Source organism: Venturia canescens, chromosome 3 (assembly GCF_019457755.1).
Source record: "Venturia canescens isolate UGA chromosome 3, ASM1945775v1, whole genome shotgun sequence".
NCBI classification, from domain to species: Eukaryota; Metazoa; Arthropoda; class Insecta; order Hymenoptera; family Ichneumonidae; genus Venturia; species Venturia canescens.
Genome location: NC_057423.1, coordinates 2,802,195 through 2,820,673, shown reverse-complemented (window position 1 = coordinate 2,820,673; position 18,479 = coordinate 2,802,195). Strand labels below are relative to the sequence as shown.

Below are 18,479 nucleotides of genomic sequence, written 5' to 3'. Positions count from 1 at the left end.
ATTCCAAAGAAGAAGAATGAGAAGTGAGTTTAAACTACGTCATAAAAGTTTCACTATTTCGTATCAGGCTTGGCGAACGAAGGCAGTAAAAACAGTGTACTCGTTCAGATAACGTGTGCAAAGAAGAATCTTACGAAGGTCGTCAAGTCGACGTAAGCCTCGATTCAATAAACCGCTATATTCGCATCATTTTAATAATCTGGTAATAAAAAAATCGTGTGATTGTAATCCTACGATAAATATGAAAGATAAAATTACATTTGATTGGGCAATTCAATCGCAACATAAAACATTGAAGCATCGAAGCTGAAGAAGCGAGACCCTCGCAGCAGAGAACCATCGCAATCCTTCCATGCGCTAAAAACAATTATTGTACTAATTCGGCAGATGGCGCTCGCGCGGTAACGCGTGCTCTGCCGATCAAATAGAAATCTAGCTTATCAAGGTGTGTCGCGTGCGAGTTAAAGGGGGATCCTGCTTTAAAAATCCAACAAAAATCGATTGTTTTCCGATTTTTTTTGGATAGACGGAAATAACTCACGGTTCGGTGTTGTTTCGTGGATATTTCAAGAGTACTGAAACATTGTTTTAATGTGAGAAATAATAATTTGTGCATGGTTTATGCTGTGTACAATGTGGAGATTGTAATTATTGCCTGCAATGAAAATTCCATTTTTTTTTATCATTTTCATGGATTTTCCATCCATACGAACCCATAAAAACCCGAAAAAATTGCGAAATTCTATATTTTTAACGAGTTTGAAAAAAAAGCTTCTAAAGAAGAAAGACATCACTTCAACGTGCTGTGAATATACAATTTCGCAATTTCTCCCGGCTTTTATAGGTTCACATGGAAGAAAAATATGTGAAAATGGAAAAAAAATGGAAACTTTGAGAATCAGACTTGGCGCATAAACCATGTACAAATTAGTATTTCCCCACGTGAAAAAAATGTTTTTCTACTTTTTATATCCTCGAAACTGTAGCGAAAAGTTCGTTATCGTGAGTTATATCCGTCCACCCTAAAAACATGGCGAAAACGATCGATTTTTTTGACTTTCTAAAGCAGGACCCCTCTAATAATTTGACGTGAACAAAAAAGAAGTCTCGTTTACGGAGAGCTGGATGCAAATGTTGTCGTATTTTTTGTCACTTTTATAATATCACTGACCTTTGTGATTTTGTGTACCGTGCCGCTGGACGGTGGGCTCTGATACATAGAGTGCGAATAAGAGAGATAGAAAGGCAGCGGGGCAGGGGCGAGGGCGGTAGATGAAGCGTCACGATCAGGGTTATTTAATTATTGATGAAATTTCATTTAGCCAGAGATTTGGGCTCGGGGGTAACATCGTGAAATATTTTTCATCACTCGCTTAGTCTATAAAAGCTCAATGGTTTTTCGTTACCTTCTCTTTTCACGATTGTTGTCTCGCTTCGTGGCACTGTCAAACGGTGCATCGCCTCTTGGGTATCGGTCAGCGTTTCATCGTCCAGTCTCCTCAGAAACATCTTTTGAAATAATTGAAAATGAAAAAACGTATTTTTGGTTTGTCAGAACTTTTGTCAACTCGCAATGCGAACGATATTAAACCGCATAAAAGAGGAAAGCTCAATTAAATTGCAGAATAAACGGACGGTTTTATTGAATTTTTGCAAATATTAGCGAAACCTCATTTTTTAACTTAATTTTTAATGCAAACGGAGCGCGGCTCATGCGGAATACAAAATAACGAGTGAATCGCTCGCTCGCGTCGGCTGCATGGACTTGAGTTCGCGTAGGAGAAAATGAAATTATTGAACGACAAAAAGCGGCGCGGGGACGAGTCGATTCGTGGAGTGAATTTAGCTCCCTCACGTACGTCGATTGAAGAAGCGTGTTTTCGAGCAATCGGTCTCGGGATTGATATTCGAGCACTTGAATCCGTGTGTTTTTGACATCTCCACTAGAGCGACTACGAAAAAAATGAAGGTTCGAACTCACTTGAAGCTCGGAATCCCTTTCTAAAAGTTGTTTCCTAAATTTCTGATTAGCGGTAGTGGCTTCCTTGAGGCGTTCCTCGAGTTCGCTGAGCGTCGAGTCTCTCCGGGTTTTCGACATGGGCCTGAGGGTTGCCCTCGTTCGTTTGTCGATGGCGCCCTGAGGATTCCGTCTCAATTCGATGAGCTGCGACAGTTGCCAGCGGATGAGTATTCCGGCGGGGTGGCGAGGTTCGCAGGGAGATTAAAATGTCCGTTAATAAATTTTCCATTCGCTCACAGTCGGACAGTTAGGTGGGCAGTTGGATCGTCCAATTTCCGAGGTAAAAGTCCCGACGGATTTTCCCTTCGTCCACCGCGCTCGCTGAGATACCAATTAATTAATTATAGCCAACGAGGTGCGCGGCTGACACGAATGGGGCGGCGAGCGAGGGCGCCCCGCCTTGCCGAGCGCTTTTTCCCTCCGTCGTATTGGCTCCGACTAATTAATTGATATCTCGCGGCAGCGGTGGGATCCAGAGAAAAAAGCTTCGGAGACGTTCCTTCGAAAATTCGACGGACCAACGACCCCCTCCCTTCCGCCGGTCTGGAAAAACGAAGAAACATTGAATCCATGGAAAATAGAGTGAGCGAAAAAATAGGAACCTTCGGAACGAAGACGAGGCACAAAGTGGCTGTGCTGCAAAAAATAATGAATATTGACAGCATGATGAACATGGTGTCCTGCTTATCGGCGAGTACGAAGCTGATCGCTGCGCCCATGATGCACATTATGACGACATTGTAGACACTCATACCGACGTATTTGCTGTCGTTCAACGCTGGTATGCTGACGTGCCTCGTTTCCCACGCGAGAAATGCTCCGAAGATCTACGAACACGAATCGTTTATTCGCCCCTGATCGATTCTGCTGGAAACTACATTTTTTCCTCTCTTTTTTTTTTTTTCTTTTTCCTTTCTTTCTTTCATTCTCGAATCGTTTTTACTCACCATCAAAAGACCTTTGTAGGCGTAAATACAGCACAGGTAAACGGTCATTCTATTGCTCTGGCAGTATTCGTTCTCCGGTATCATCATGATATCGTCGCTCGAGGGATGTGGCTGCAACAATCAACCAATTTATCATTATACTTCTCCTATTCGCGGGACCACCTATCCAATCGGATTCCTCCGTGTAAACAATACGTTTATTTATCGCGCGTACGTAATCTGTATTCGTATCATCCGATTACAAACAGTGTTCTATGGATTCGGGATATTTTCATTGTAAATCGTCACAGACCTTTGTTCGGTAATTAACAAACCGCTGTCGGGGGTTTATTTTCGATGGAATCGCAAACGCGACGATTGAAAAATTTCACTCCGAACTAACGTGGCGAAAGGCTCACGATGGTTGGGGGATTTGACGGGATTTGAAGCGCAAAAAAATCATTTTTTTTCACAATTCTATTTTGTGCTGGGTGCCGAAATTGGCTCGATTTTTACTTCCTAATTAAAAATATTATCATTCTGGAACAAAATGCCGAAATAAGCAAATGTGAGGTTACGAGTTTTGCCAATTTCGTTCAATTTTTAACGTATATCTTCCCTACTATATACTTTTTCACAAACTTCGTAAGAAACGTGCATTCGTCAAAGATAATTGATTTTTTACCCTGTGTATTTTTCTTCATATTCAAATACGTTTATCTGGATAATCAATAAGACCTTTAAAATTTGATACGCGTGTCGGTCGATTATCCATTTAAACTCTGTAAATTTTAAGACTTTGTTAAAAAAATCGTTTCGTGCATGAAATACTTTAATGACGCACGTCGAGAATATTTTTCGACGACGGGGCCATCAGAACGATTCTTCAAAAACTTTTGTTCGAATTTTCATGGAATTTTCATACCATCCGACCATAGGGACTACGTTTTTTTTTTATAATCATCGTAAAATCGAAATGCGAATATGAAAAAAATGCTTTTCTCGCCCACCAAAGCCCTCGTGGGATTCTAAACTCGTAGATTTTCTATTGTAATATTCGTGTCGAGAGCACGATTTAAAAAAGGTGTCTCTGATCGAAACGAATCTAGAAAAAAAATTAGAGCGATATACTCAAAGAAATGACGGAATAAGTTTCACCTGTCCAAGTACGTATAAAAATAAATAGGGGGAAAAAACCGATATCAGGGTAGTTGGAACGAGGATTAAAAACAACATCGATCACAGTGCGTCAGGTGGAAAATGGCTTCACAAACTTACGTAAGGTTCCATCTGTTTGGTCTCTCGGTAAAATGGATCTGCTACCTGCCAAGTTGTCATGATCGCGAGATCAATAACCAGCAGCACTCCGACCACCATGAACAACTGATAATCCTTGATAACCTGTGACAAAGCGGATACATAATACTGTGCCGTACAGCGTTGAACGCGAGCGAGTGTACAAAAAAATAGAGCGAGATTCGCGTGCTCCTTTTGCAGGTACGCTCTGTGCTCGGCTATCGCACATTGTTTTCAACATTTGCTCAGTCCCTCTCGATTTTTCCTCTCCGTCCATCGAAGCGGGGGGAGAAAGAGAGACTAAAATTTCATCGACTCGTTTGAAACTCACTTTTTTGTTCAACTTAACGTCCGTGAATATCGAGTGGACTCTCCACGTTTTGGAAAACATGGCGCCGAACGCAAGCGAAAAACCGGCCATCAATAACCACGCCCGTGCTGTACAGATGTATGGAAAAGCTGTTACACTCGACAATTGCGAGTCGAGACCGAGCACGATGACGCTACTGTACGTCAGCATACACCCGACGATTATGAGATTGTTCAGATGCGGCGATGACATTTTTATGTACCTGAGAAATTCATCAATTTTTAAGTCCTATTTTTTCCGAGGCTTTCACAACGGAATACAGGGAAATTACTTTTGAGGATCGGGGCTGTTTTTGGGGGGGATCATCGAGCTTTTCGCTCCAAAATTTAGCGAGGACACTCGAAGCGCTTCGATATGCCTTCGTATTTCAGACTTAACAAAAATGTTTTTCCTGTTTTTTTTTTTCGTTAAGAATGACCGATCGTGACTTCGCAGTCGAAAAAGAGCCCCAAATTATTTGACTCATAGCTGTTCTGATTTAGGTTTTGAGTATTCGTGTTACTGATTTTAAGAAGCATCATTATCGGTACTTAAGTATATATTTTGTAGGCACAGTAATTCGTGAAAACTGAAAAAATTGTATCGTCAACGACTCTGCAACGATTCTCCATATTAGATTTTATATCGTCAACGACTCTACGCGGTTTTCTCCATATAATAATTGTGAACAAAACACACTTGGCAACGCTGCGATTGTAATATTCTGCATTGGTGTTTGAAGTAAAGCTAGGTTATGCCGCTGGCGGCATCATCCGTTAGTCGTGACGTTGCCGCACATTTTTGAACACTACTTCGTCGTTCTCACAATTTTCAACCGGAAGTAAAAACTTTTTTGTAAGATTATTTTGCTAAAAACGTGGTGAGCTACGATTTTTCTATTTTTTACCAAATTTTGCGAATCGTCATGTTCACCTAGATCATATAAAAATTTGAGCTCACAATCTTGGATTCGACCTGGTGATCGGTCATCCTAAAAAGGTTTATTCCAAAGCACTGATATTTGAGGAGAATTTTCTTCCCAATTTCTCGCTAATTCGTAAGAGAAAGATTGTCTTTTATCAGGAAAACGGATTTAGCGAAACATTTGATGAAGGAAGCGAGTACTCGATTGTTGAAACGGAGGACAAGAGGCGATCATCCAAAGGAGGAACGCGACGTGACGTTGGGAAAGGAGGGGACAACAGAAAGAGGAGTGTCGCAGAGAAGAAAGTGATGTCCGCATCCAGAAAAAGGATGAACGAGATTCAATTACCTTTGATTTCTGTATCTGATGTTAATGGCGAGAAAAACGGTTGCTATGAAGATACCAGCGCCGGATGTCGAGACGAGAATCGAGTAAATCGTGATGTTTACCGTGGAGTGTTCAATCACGTGAACGGTTCGGTCCTTGGGGGGTGATCGGCCTCGCCAGACCAGCGGCTGACCTCTGCTCAGGTCCAGCGTACCCGTGACACCGTCGTATTCGCCCACTTTGACCTCACTCCCCCCTGAAATCGATCATACGCCGCTACACATTGACGCACCGACGCACCAATCCGCCACCACCGCGTCGCAACTTGCACTTTCTTCCCTCCTTTTTATTCCGTTCTCTTTCCCCTTTCAGTGCTTTTTCTCTTCGTCTCTCGTCGCCTTATTTTCTGTCGTTTTCTCTTTTCGACTCCATCACTCTCCCTCCCACCACTTCGTATTTCTTTTTCCCCCCGACCGTTTTTTCCACCTCGCTCGGATCTTTGTCGCTACTTTTTTTCTTTCCATCCCGGTTATTCGCTTTGGAAAGAAGAAGAGCCTGAGCGAGGTGAAACGAAACGTCGTATCTCGTTCGACCAAAGACACCGAGCGCTCTCTTCTCAATTCTCGGCGTATTTCGATGACCCGAGTTGCGAGATGGTATAACGAGAGTTACGCGTTCCTCTCGAACCTAACGAGACACGAGCGTGCCATTAAGTACAGGAATTGGTATAGCGAACTTACTTTGAAATTGTTTCAGGAGGATGTAGGCCTTTCTCTCGTTGTCGTAGAAACGGACTGGCCCCTGAGGATTTTCATCGATCGTTATTACTCCGAAATAATCGAAAGGATGGAGGGTCGAGAGTCATCGCGAGTGCTCAAAAATCAAACTAAAATCCCTTCCCACCGGATTTCGTCGCAATCATGGCCATTAGCGAATATAAAGAATATGAAAAAACGTGATTTAATTAGCCGATTTCGGCTGCGTCCTCCGCTTCCGGACAGCAATAAAAATGCGGAGCAGTCTGCGTACGCCATGAGACCTTTTACGCCGCGGTGGAAAAAATTATTTTGTCACAAATTGCACGCGCGTTTGGCGCAACCGACGAGACCAGGGCCGAATTACGAAATTAAACTGTCGCGATTTCAATTAAAATTCACGGAGAAATCCGGTGGAATGCTTTATTGCTATGGGAGGCGCCACCATCGACTTTGAGTTGGTCACGAGAGCTCGACGACTCTGAATAATGATTTGCCCAGCGATAACAATCGTTGCCATACTCGATCATCATTTTTTTCTTAGTTTTTTTAGGGCTACTCATTTCGGACGGACGGTGAAGTTCACGGTGGATGAATTTTTCATGCATGCAGATAAATCGAGCTCTGAAGAGAGACGGTAAAAAAGTGGGGGGAAAAACTCACGGTTACTCCCTCGAAGCTCGTATTTTTGAGAGCCTCTAAGAAAAGCTTTTCCCAGAGAGGATCTCTGTACTTGAAATCAGCGACGGTCTGGTTCCTCCGGAAGTGACGTATCCTCCTTGCGACGTGCTGTATCGCGAGGGCGACCGCCCATATACCGTCGTACGTGTACCCATGAAACCTCGAGTACTCGTTTCCCCTCATAGAGTTGTACTCGACCTGATACTCGTCGGGCGTCTGACGCGGAGACAACAAAAATGAGACAATTTACGACAACGAATATCCCGTTTCATGCACTTTCGTCTAACAAATAATTCAAGGGACGATAAATATCTTGGGAAAACAATATGAAAAGTTTGAGGATCGAGCGAAGGGGGATTAGAAAAACTGCAGAGTTTCGCTCTCCGAGTCATGATAAACTGATTCCCCATTTTATAGGTCACGATCAGATTGGAACGAAATTTATTTCGGACCGTGCGCCCGTCAGCACACTCGTTTTTACGGACTTATTTCCAAGTCGAAAACATTCATATAAACTCTGTTATTTTATCGCTTCTCCAGAATATATTCCAACCCAATTTCGAGGCTTTTCCGTCCAAAAGGCGTTTCCGTCGATGGGATAGAAAATTCCGAGAAATCTTCGAAGATGGAGCTCGATGTGCGGCGTCGGCGACACTTTCCTGACGAAAAGTGAAGTGCAGTAGTTTCGGATCGTTTTGCAAAGGCTTTTACTCTCAAATGGGTGAAAAAAATTCGGAAAATCAAATGCTCTTTGGAAATCCTCGTCCCCTTGAATCCTCACGAGCGCGTTGTTCGGTTACTCGAATCATAAATTCTCCTGGATCCGATGAACGCACTCGCGACCGGATTGTTTCGAGCGAAGTTACCGGTTTTTCAGCTGGTAAACTTTCTCGTTAAATTTAGTACGCGGTTGATACTCCGTCGGATAAAACGACTCGTTTCTAAAGGCGCATTAAGTAACTTTGCTTTCGACATTTACTACACCCGGATTGCGGTACTCCGTCAATTTTAGAACGACAACAACTTTTCCCTCTTGGGATACAGAGGAGAGAAAAGAAAGGAGTGGAAAAAGAAGCGCATTTACGCCGGCGGATGGGAGTGCCGGGCCGCGGGGAGCTGAAGCGCGAAGGGCTCGAGAAGCACGGGGATGATACTGAGAGGGTGGCCCGCTTTGCCGCACGAACAATGCTCCAATTCAACTTTTGTGAGTGAGCACGAGAGCAGCCCGGCAAGACTCTTCTCTCGACGTTCTCTCCTCCAAGGAAAAAGTTTCGTCGAGCCGCCTCGGGGGAAGTGTCTAAAAGTCGAATGTTGCAAGTACGATGCTCGACGAGAAATCTGATACTCGAGCTTCAACGTTACACCCTCGACGACGTCTCTCCCCTGTTCCTGGTGCTTGACCACGTGTTTTTAATATTTATATCGGTGATGGACAAAGCCTGTAATAGCTGAGCGATCGTTTTGCTTCTCGACGACGCGTTATTTATGCGAGGATTTTCCTCGCGTATATGTGATTTTCGAGGCACTCCATTTTCCCACGCCGTTTCGTCATTCATTCATAATTCATACGAGGCGTACCGGCCTCTCCCGTAAAATACCATCGAAATATCAATATTTATTTATACGTTTGAAGAAAATCACTCAAAAGCGAGCCGCACCGGTCAAATATCAAGCCACTTTTCAAACATTCAACTATACGATCCCCATTATCGTGTTCTCTATTTTGCCGATTTGAATACGATAGAAATGCGGAGCGCCTCGGAGGATATTGCACGACGAGAGTCCGAAGGGGATCGAACGAAAAAAGAGAAAAAAAAGCCTCGCGGGGGATGAATAAAAGATGGTATACTCGAGTGCTCGCCGTTTCCGGGGCACTGGACGAGTTTTAAGCCCCCCCCCCCCCTCGCCCATCCGATCGGATTCGGATTATAATAATGCAAGCTTTGTATTTTTATCCGTGAATACACCGCCTGGACGAATCGCTCTCTCGCTCTGTACACAAAATTGTACACACACGTGCTGCCCATACCACGGAGACGTACTTTTATTAAGGGTTTACTCACGATTCCGGAAACGGTGATCTGCTGCTCGGTCGAAAGCGGAAGTAGGTCAGTCAAGATGGCAGCGTGAAGAGCTTCGCTGAGCTCGGAGGGTGCGCAACCACCGCCTGCTCGTTCCCACCACTTTTCGGTGTAAGTGCCCATTATCACCCATTGATACTTTCTCCCGTACATGCCGAATCTGGCGTCGAGTCCAGCCACGAAAGTGACAAGTTCAACAAACAAATGATCATTATTTTATCTTTCATTAAGGTACGAGGCGCGCGTCGGACGAAAATCTTTCAGGGAATCGTTGCGACGCTAACATTTCGAGGGATTCGGTGAAGAAAACATAGTTTTAGGGAGTGAAAAGTTTGCTGGGAGGGGAAGAGGTCGAACGATTCGTCGTACAATTTTTCAGGTTGCTCCAACTCGCGCGGGAATAAATGACAGGAATTTCGATCCGTGCAATAAATTGTCGGGGGGATCGCGGAGGGTAGTTAAATTTGATGTTCGCGGTTAAGCACTTCGAACGGGAAGCGTCGTCGCTTAACATTCGTTTAAAATTAAGCGAAAAAATGACAGATATTTTTCCGTGGAAATTGCAGCAGTGGGAATTTCATAGCTTCGGTGGTGGGCGGCGGAAAAATGTGGGGGCGCGAAATATATGCACGTTCGAAATTCGCGTACACCGTTCCTCACGCGTCACGCTGAAAATTATGGATTGCCTTTGAATTTTTTAATAGCTCATATTCGCTCGAACGTTCCAATGCGAAAGTTTCATTTAGCGGGTTTAATTTCAAGGCGAACTCGGGCGTATAATTGTTTCTGCGCATTACATTGAAAGAAGCAGCAGCGCCAGGCATTACAGCGATTAATTTCTTTTAAAATGACTCCAAAGTTCTGTGAGCCTTTGAAAAAATGTTAACGACTACGGTGGAGAAGTGCGGAGAGAACGAACGAGCTTTACTTGTAGGCCTCGCAGAATATTCGCCTGGCCCAGGCCTCGTTGAAGTTCCCTAGAATTATTCTAACGTCCTTTTCCTTGAGCTTCTCGAGAGCGGACGTCACTTCGGTCGCGAAGCTTTGAGACTCGACGACTTCCATTTTGTTGTCGTCGAGATCGGCGACCAGTCTGTTGTGCGCCTGTTTCATTGACGAAGAAAAAACAAACAAACTGAATTAAGAAAGTACCAACAAGTTTCGTGTGTCTAATGAAAAATGTTTATTCGTTAATTAGAATTTCGCTCTTTGCCAGGCACTCAACAAAATTGTAATCGAAATTTTTCCTCAAATAAGTAACGAGCTCGGTATAAAATTATAAAGATCCCCCATCATTCAAGCTCCACACTGCAATAACCAACTCCAAGAACCATTCATTCGCCAATTTTCCAAAAGACAAGAAGTATAAAAGTCAGAATTGCTCAGGATTTCCTTGAGAAACCACGCTCCTGTCCTAACTGAGGTAGAAAAGGGACGCATTTAAGGTACTTAGACTAACGGACTGTGCTGATTATACAGAAATGTACCCGCAAAGTAGAGAGCCAGTCCCATACGAATGAACACACGTACATACGAGCTACAGAGAGGACAGCGATAGCGAATGACACGCGATTTCCTAATTTGTCTTGACGCAACGTAATTTTAATTAAATTTCCTTCGTGTTGTTTGAGGAGTGTCAAAAGAGATTCCGGAAGTATGACGAGTGACTGGTTCCCTCCCCCCTTTCTCTCTCTCTCTCTCTCTCTCTTTTCCTCTGGTCGGAGAATTTGCGTTTAATGGAGTATATAATGTATTCCATGATGAGAGTTGTACATGTATATGTAACACGAAGGGGGCGGCGAGAGGGTGGAAGCAAAGCGCGAGCGCGTTGAAAAGGTGGAGGTTACACGGAGAAAATGACGTTGGTGTACGAGGCTTTCTGTTCGCCTCTTTAACGTGTCCTTCCTGTGAGGCTTCAGCATATATACGCGTCAGATAAACGCGCGCATACACTCCCTTATTTAAGCAAAGGAGGATAGGGGATGCAAGACGAGTCTATAAACGCCGCACGTGCACTTGTTCTCGGCTCTTCGCCCGCCGCGAGGAATAATGCGTTAAGCGAGTGTATCGTTCGGGCTGTGGATTATTTTATTACGCGAAAGGATGTGCGCCGCTCTCTTTATTAGCCCGTGAATAATTCAGCCTCATCGATGCTCGCCATTGATACGATCCTGGCTCGAAGGAGTTTAAAAACGGAGAGAGAAGGGGGAAGAAAAAGCTGGAAAATCGTTTGGGGAAAAATGAGTGGAAGAGTGGCCCACGCTTCTTTGTTTCCGAATATTCAATTTGGGAGAGCTGTGGAAGGAACGACGCTGAAGTTTGCGACGCGGAGAGTCCGACGAAATGAAAAACTCCGGAACAATTCCGGTAGTTTATCAATTCTGTTACCGCCGAATTTGCGTTTTGTTTTTCACAAAAGGAATGATTCGTGAAATAAAAAATGGGCGAATTACCAATGTTATTATCGGTAATTTCGTTGGACTCGAACGCTGCGAACTTCAGCGCGTCGTATGTGGAAGGAGAAAATTCATTGGCGATAAAAAGCGCCATTGGCTGGATAAAAATATGCCGGTTTTCAAAGGGAATTTCATGCTTTTTTCCTCTGATTGGCAGCTGTGCAATATCTCAATGTCGGCAGAGAATATTCGCTGCTTTATTCAGCCCCGGAACAGTTGCGCGTTGGCTACAACCGGAGCGACATTGTACGTCGACGTACAGCCGTGGACGCGCTTAACGAAACGTCTAGGGAGCCGCGTCTCTATCGCGATCAATCAGCCACGTTTTATTATTATTGATTTTATTTTTATGCTCACTCGTTTTTCCTGCTCCCCCTCGCCGTTCCTTTCCGTTGCCAGTAACAAGTGACTTCTTACGAAAAGAGGGGTAAAGAGGGATCCCCAAATCGAATAGTGCGCGCCGCGGCTCTGTTGAGAATGGCGTGGCATGCCCGAGGGCTTATCGATATCGCGTGTTCCAAGCTCACTTTCCATTTCTACTGTATATACACACATGCACTGCACGAGAGAGGGAGAGAGGAAGGTACGACATTCCTGAGGAAATCGAAAAGGTGAGGGTGTGAATTTTCCTCCTGCAGTTTCGATAATAGCCTCCGTCGACGCTATGCACGTGCAAGCTTTTCGCAATATATTTCGATCGAATTTGAGCTCCCTTGTTCTTGGCTCACAACTCCCTGGGGTATCGCAATTCTCTGCTTCGCCTACGCTCTTTCATTTGTCCTCGTTTTTGTTATTCCAAGAAATTGAACATCAAAAGCGCAAGCGTTGAGCCAACTCGAATCCGAGACAGGAAATTGACTTCGATCGTGTGTCAAAGCCAGTCAAATTTCTCGGTATTCACAGCCTCTTTTTACATCGCAATCCAAATTGTTTATTGTAGGGAGGGAAAATGGGTCTTGGCGAGCGGCTCGATGCCGACGATAAAGGAATTCTTCGTACTCAACTTTCAAACAGGAAACAAAATAAAGCCGTTCAATGCTCGCTTTTTTAGGGAATACTCGATAGAGCGATCGAAGCTTTTACCTACGAACTAGAATCTCGATCTCTCTCACATCCAATTCAATTTTTTAGAGCTGTCTAAGTGGCCGTCACATATTACGATCCCTAATTCCTCGGCTTCGTTTACAATTAAGGAGGGAACAAGATTTTTCTCGTGGAAGAAGGTCGGTGCACGAAAATATCGTCAATCCGTTGGGCTTTTGAGATTTGAAAAAATAGGCAGTCGAATCCACCACACTCTCGTTCCACTGAATTTTCTTTCATAAACAGTATTTTTCCTCAGTGAGCTCATTAATCATAACCGTAGGACCGTGTATTATGGGTGTCTAAATTGACTCGATTTTAACTTCCTAATTAAAGTTATTATCACTCTAAATTCACGTCAGAGTTATTCATTCAAAATTGTAAATACATTTTTTCAACTTATTTTCTGACGAAGTTACAAGCCATTAATTGAACCGGGGATCCATCACTGACAGAACCCAAAAGGAAGTGGATCGAGAATAAAGTGTTGACTAAAAGACAGAAGGCTGTGACAGGAATGGGCCAATAAGCCGAGAAGAAACAAAATGCCGAAATAAGCAAATGCGTGAGATTACGAGTTTTACCAATTTCGTTCAATTTTTAACCCAATATATCTTTAATACTAGTAAGACAATCGTCTCGAATTTTTTCCCAAACTTTCATTACATACATCATTGTTATTGTGTACTTTTTCACAAACTTCGTAAGAAGCGTTCGCATTCGTTAAAGACAAACGATTTTTTACCCCGTGTATTTTTCTTCGTATTCAACCACGTTTATCTAAATAACCGATAAGACGAGTCCTTTAAAATTTGACACGCGTGTCGGTCGACGATCCATTGAAACTCTGTGTAAATTTCAAGAAAATCGTTTGGCGCATTAACTGGTTTGAAAATTTGTTCGTCTGAAATATTTTGACGCAGCCTCTCGCAAAACTTTGAAGCATTTTTCAGGACTCGGGACGTGTCCCGCAGCGGAGCCGTTTCCTCCTGATCCTCGTACAGGATTCCGTGCGTAATACTTCAACAATGGAGTATGTTAGAATGAGCGTTTATTGCTCTACATATTAGCATTGAAATGGTGATTGCACAGATATCGATTATCGCGGTTCGATTCGGAGAGCGTTTCACACATTTGGTGTATTGCTCCGCGCGCGATCCTTGTCGATTAAAAGCGAATGGAAGGATAGGGAAAAGTGACGTTGGGGATAAAGCGCGCCGGGGGGGGTGAGGGGCGAGGGAAGAGGAAGAGGGACGGATAGATCTCGTCCAAGCGGAATAATGTATGTATGAGCCGTCGAAGATGTAATCGGGTTTAATTAAAGTCTGTGACCTAGAAACGTGGTTATATTAATACGAAGCTTGGTACGCGACGACGGCGGGGGGTTGCGGGAGGCTGAGGGGGAAAAACGCATTCGCGATTCGTATAGATATTTCGAATCGATGTAAAAATCGTCAGAGGTGAAAGATGACAAGGAAAATTCATGTTTCATTACTTTTCATCCCTCGCCGAGTGCGCAGGCTCTCGTTAACTTCGAGCTACACTCGATGTGACGTTGCAAATTACTACTTGCGCATTCGAAAAAACACCGAGTACTGAAGTAACTGCGAGCGTCAGGGCATTTACAAATTAACTCAAAAGCACAGGCGACGAGATGCGCTTAATTGCATCCGCACGTTCCTGCTGCTGATACACGTCGACGTCTGATCATCGGGCACCAGCACAAAAACTAGCCTTTCGCACATCTTCCAGCGAGCTTCGGAGTCAGAAAAACTTGGCAGAAACGAAGCTTCGTTAACTAGCCACTTTTGGCTGCATTGGGTATCAGCGCGTGAGCTAAAAACGTGAAATAAATCGTGAAAAATCTTATCAAGTGGAAGGAAATCGATGCGCAGCTTCTTCAGGTTTCGATGAGGAGAAACGTGTGGTCCCGGGGTTTCATCGGAATCAGCAAACTCACACGTGACGATTCTCCGTGCTTCGCCCACCTCGGAACACTTTTTTGTCCAACCAAACGAGAGCACTCCGAGGGGAGGCAAAAAATGGGATAAATAACGGTGCGCATCGCGGTATAATTATCACCTGTATATTCGTGGATATGCAGCATGCGTTTCTCTACGTTGGATTATTACTGCGGTTGTTTTTACGCAAGAGCTCTGCATCGCGCGCACCGACTTGGCATTGTTCTTGAAAACTTGGGCTCCGTTTGTACATCCAAATGCAGGAATACAAGCTACTGGAGTTTTTTTAGTATTCTATTAGCATAGTACGTTTTTTCAAAGGAAAACTCGACGGGGAGCCTCTCAGTCAAAATAAAATAAATAGGCAAAGAGACGGGAAAGAGAATGGAAAAAAGCATCATCGCACCGAGCTCCTTCCTTTCGTCAGGCTAAAAAACCGATTCTATGTTTTCGCTTGTTTTTTTTTTTGACAGATGAGGAATGAGACGAGGAATAACGACGCGAGTGGGGACGAGGAAACGCGTCCGGAAAAGCGTGATAGAGAAAAAATCTGAAACTGCGGAAAAAGCAGCTGGAGGAAACACTCGCGATTGGTTAAAACGCGATAAATTTGGTCCCGTTTAGCCTCGTTGCGATTTAAAAATGGCGATAAAGTTGTCGCGCGCGGCTTTCGCGCTATTTCGGAGAGCCCAATTTTCGTACTGGATTAAGGGGAAGTTCTGCTTTAGGAAGTCAGAAAATTGGTTGGTTTCAGGCATTCTTTTAGGATGGACGGAAATAACTTACGATGGCGAACTTTTCGGTATAGTTTCAAGGATATTTCAAGAGTACAAAAACATTTTTTTCATTTGAAAAATACTAATTTGGACGTGATTCATGCGCCAAGTTTGATTGGCGAAGTTTCTCAGCTGCGTATAACGTGGAGATCGTAATTCTTGTGTGCAACAAAAGTTCCAAATTTTTTTCCCACATTCATATATTTTCCTTCCACACGAACCTATGAAAACTCAAAAAAATTGCGAAATTCTATATTTGCAGCACGTTTTGAAGTGATATTCTTCTTCTTTAGAAGTGTTTTTTTTCAAACTCGCTAAAAATATAGAATTTCGCAATTTTTTCGCGTTTTTATGTGTTCATATGGAAGGAAAGTGCATGAAAATGGGAAAAAAATTGGAATTTTCGTTGCAGAGAATAATTACGATCACCACATTGTACACAGCCGAGAAATTTGATAATCAGACGCATTGCGCATAAACCATGTACAAAAATGAGTATTTCTCACATTAAAAAAATGTTTTTGTACTGTTGAAATGTCCTTGAAACCATACCGAAAAGTTCGCTACGCTCAGTTATATCCGTCTATCCAAAAGAACTCCGAAAACAATCGATTTTTCTGACTTCCTAAAGCGCGACCTGCTCAAGTAAAATTATTGTTGCGAGAATACTCTTTCAGCGAGTGGCAGGAAAGAAATATCTGAGATGTTCAACTGATTGAAGAACCGGAAAAGAAAATATACAACGAGGGAATACAGAAGTCTTGGGAAAAATAGTAATTCTGAAGGAGATATAGCAAGGAATAAAGGAGGAGATAGAGATGAGGAGGCGCGGAGTAAGATACGACAAGTCGGTGGAATTCAATGGAGAAACGTGAAAAGGGAAGTTACGGGAAACGTTAGGATATGCAAATGTTAGAGAAGAATTATTCAGCATGGTGCCGGGTTCATTTGTATACGAGCTCGATTCCATTGAGCGAAGGGAGAGCTTTCGATGTAGAGGTTTTTCTGAGTCGGAATGTTTGCGTGCTTTAAGAAAAGCTTTTCCTGTTGCAAGGGTGAATCGTTGGAGGTGCATCATTATTATTATTATTATTATTGTTATTCTCAGGATCATCGGGAGGTAGAAAAAAAATGGGGAATATTCGGATGGAGAAAACGGTTGAGACACGCGTGAGAGAAAGAATTTAAGGGGGTATTGAGCTGGCGGAGGAATGCGGAATATCAAGAGGGAGAGGAGCCAGGCTGGGGCGATGAATGGGAACGTGAATTATCGTAACTGCGGCTTATTTTTATATTTTTTTCTTTTTTTTTGTTTTTCCATCTCCTTTGACAAAGCTGCGAGACGTGGAGGAAAAAAAACCGTTGGATGATGAAAATTGGGATCGTCCGAAGGGAAGACGCTTTTCCAAAGGTGCCAAAAGACGAAGAGATATTCCGGAAGGAGATATTGACATTGGTCCCGAGCTTTTCCACTTTCGAGCCCTTTTCATCGCGGCACCGGATTCCTCGGACTCCGCGCGCGCGGCAGGAGCGACGAGGAGAGAAGCGAGGGCGCAAAGGCGGAGGATTTGTCAGGGTTAGCGTACTGAGATTAAATTCGTGATGTTTAGCGAGTGCTCGAGGCTCGCAAACTAAATCGCGTTCACTCGCAAATTCTGGTCTCGCATGGATTTTCTCGAGGCTACAAACGCATGAGGTTACATAACAACACATACGTGCTTAAACGTGTGTGTTTCTCCGCGCCTGTGTCCGTAGCCAGCACTCCCTCCAACTATAACTGTACACCCATGTAAGGGAGACTACTAGCACTCCGCCAGCTCTCCCTTTACCAGGGTGGAATGTTGGGAAATATAATATCCGCGCTCGAGAACGCAGCTTTCTCCCCAAGCCGAAGAGAGACAGAAAACTAGAGGCAGGAGAGACACGGAGCTGCAGCGAAAGGAGATGGCGAAATTGAGAGCAGCACCAGCAGCAGTGAGAGAGAGAAAGAGAGAGGGGAAAGGATAGATAAGTAACTTTCACGCTTTCACCCCCCTTCGCCCTCGGCCTCTCTTTTTCTGCCTCTCTATCCTGCCCTCTTCCTCTCTTCCATTCTCATCTCCCATCGTACACGTGCTGGAGTTCGTCCCCTATGTGCCAGAGACTAGCAGAGTGAAATTAATCATTAGACCTGAGCCAAAGCAGAGGTATTCTAGTTGCTATGGTACATTTGCTCTTACAGGGAGAGAGGCAAGAAGGGAGAAAGGGATGTGCAGGGTAGGAGGCAAAATGCATACTTGTACGCAACGTTTATAGGGTGGGCAGTCGACATGAACGTAGTTTTCGACGGTAGACTCGTTTGGGGAAAGTAGGAAAAGTGGTAAAGTTTGCTGGTGGTTTGGAAATATATACGAGGGTTTGGAATTTCTTCGTCATTGTTTTTGCTGATTACGCATGTTTTTTGGGCCCATTTGCTCCGCTCGCGGGGCTCGGTGGATGCGGGAGATAATTGTGTGGATAAAAAACACTGGTGAGAGGTCGATTTTTATTTATGCTTTGATTTTTTATGAGTCATTTTACAAAAAGATTTTGAAGTTATTGAAAAGTTGTTGAGGAGTCGGAGTGCAAAGTTTGCCTCGGTGTTTTGAGGCACGGAAAAAGCCTTTCTTTTGAGAAAAAAATTGTAAAGTTTGAGCGCACAATTTGCATGAAATAAGAATCACTCCAACGAAAGTTGGCTGAATTTAATGTTTTAAGAAATATGAAACTCTCCGGAGTTGACGAGAGCCCCCACGGTGAGAACTTCGACGTCGTTACCCCCAGCCACGCTACTCTCCGTCATTCTATTTCGTGGAATATACAAA

At 43.7% G+C, this 18,479-nt stretch overlaps 1 protein-coding gene across 4 annotated transcripts in view; it reads right to left on the bottom strand.

The window, feature by feature from the left end:
• The window catches only part of GABA-B-R2 (gamma-aminobutyric acid type B receptor subunit 2), a 97,917-nt gene that overhangs the window by 9,656 nt on the left and 69,782 nt on the right, over positions 1 to 18,479 (bottom strand). For 3 of the 4 annotated variants that reach the window (XM_043414013.1, XM_043414011.1, XM_043414012.1), the window contains exons 5-16: positions 10,289 to 10,464; positions 9,343 to 9,520; positions 7,262 to 7,495; positions 6,584 to 6,644; positions 5,865 to 6,099; positions 4,574 to 4,814; positions 4,225 to 4,347; positions 2,968 to 3,078; positions 2,623 to 2,847; positions 1,982 to 2,164; positions 1,407 to 1,509; positions 1,172 to 1,210 (exon numbers count right to left, since the gene is read on the bottom strand). In XM_043414013.1, coding sequence (XP_043269948.1) covers positions 1,172 to 1,210; positions 1,407 to 1,509; positions 1,982 to 2,164; positions 2,623 to 2,847; positions 2,968 to 3,078; positions 4,225 to 4,347; positions 4,574 to 4,814; positions 5,865 to 6,099; positions 6,584 to 6,644; positions 7,262 to 7,495; positions 9,343 to 9,520; positions 10,289 to 10,464 — 1,909 coding nt within the window. The remainder of the gene's footprint in view (positions 1 to 1,171; positions 1,211 to 1,406; positions 1,510 to 1,981; positions 2,165 to 2,622; positions 2,848 to 2,967; positions 3,079 to 4,224; positions 4,348 to 4,573; positions 4,815 to 5,864; positions 6,100 to 6,583; positions 6,645 to 7,261; positions 7,496 to 9,342; positions 9,521 to 10,288; positions 10,465 to 18,479) is intronic. The other variant, XM_043414015.1, reaches the window with a different exon arrangement.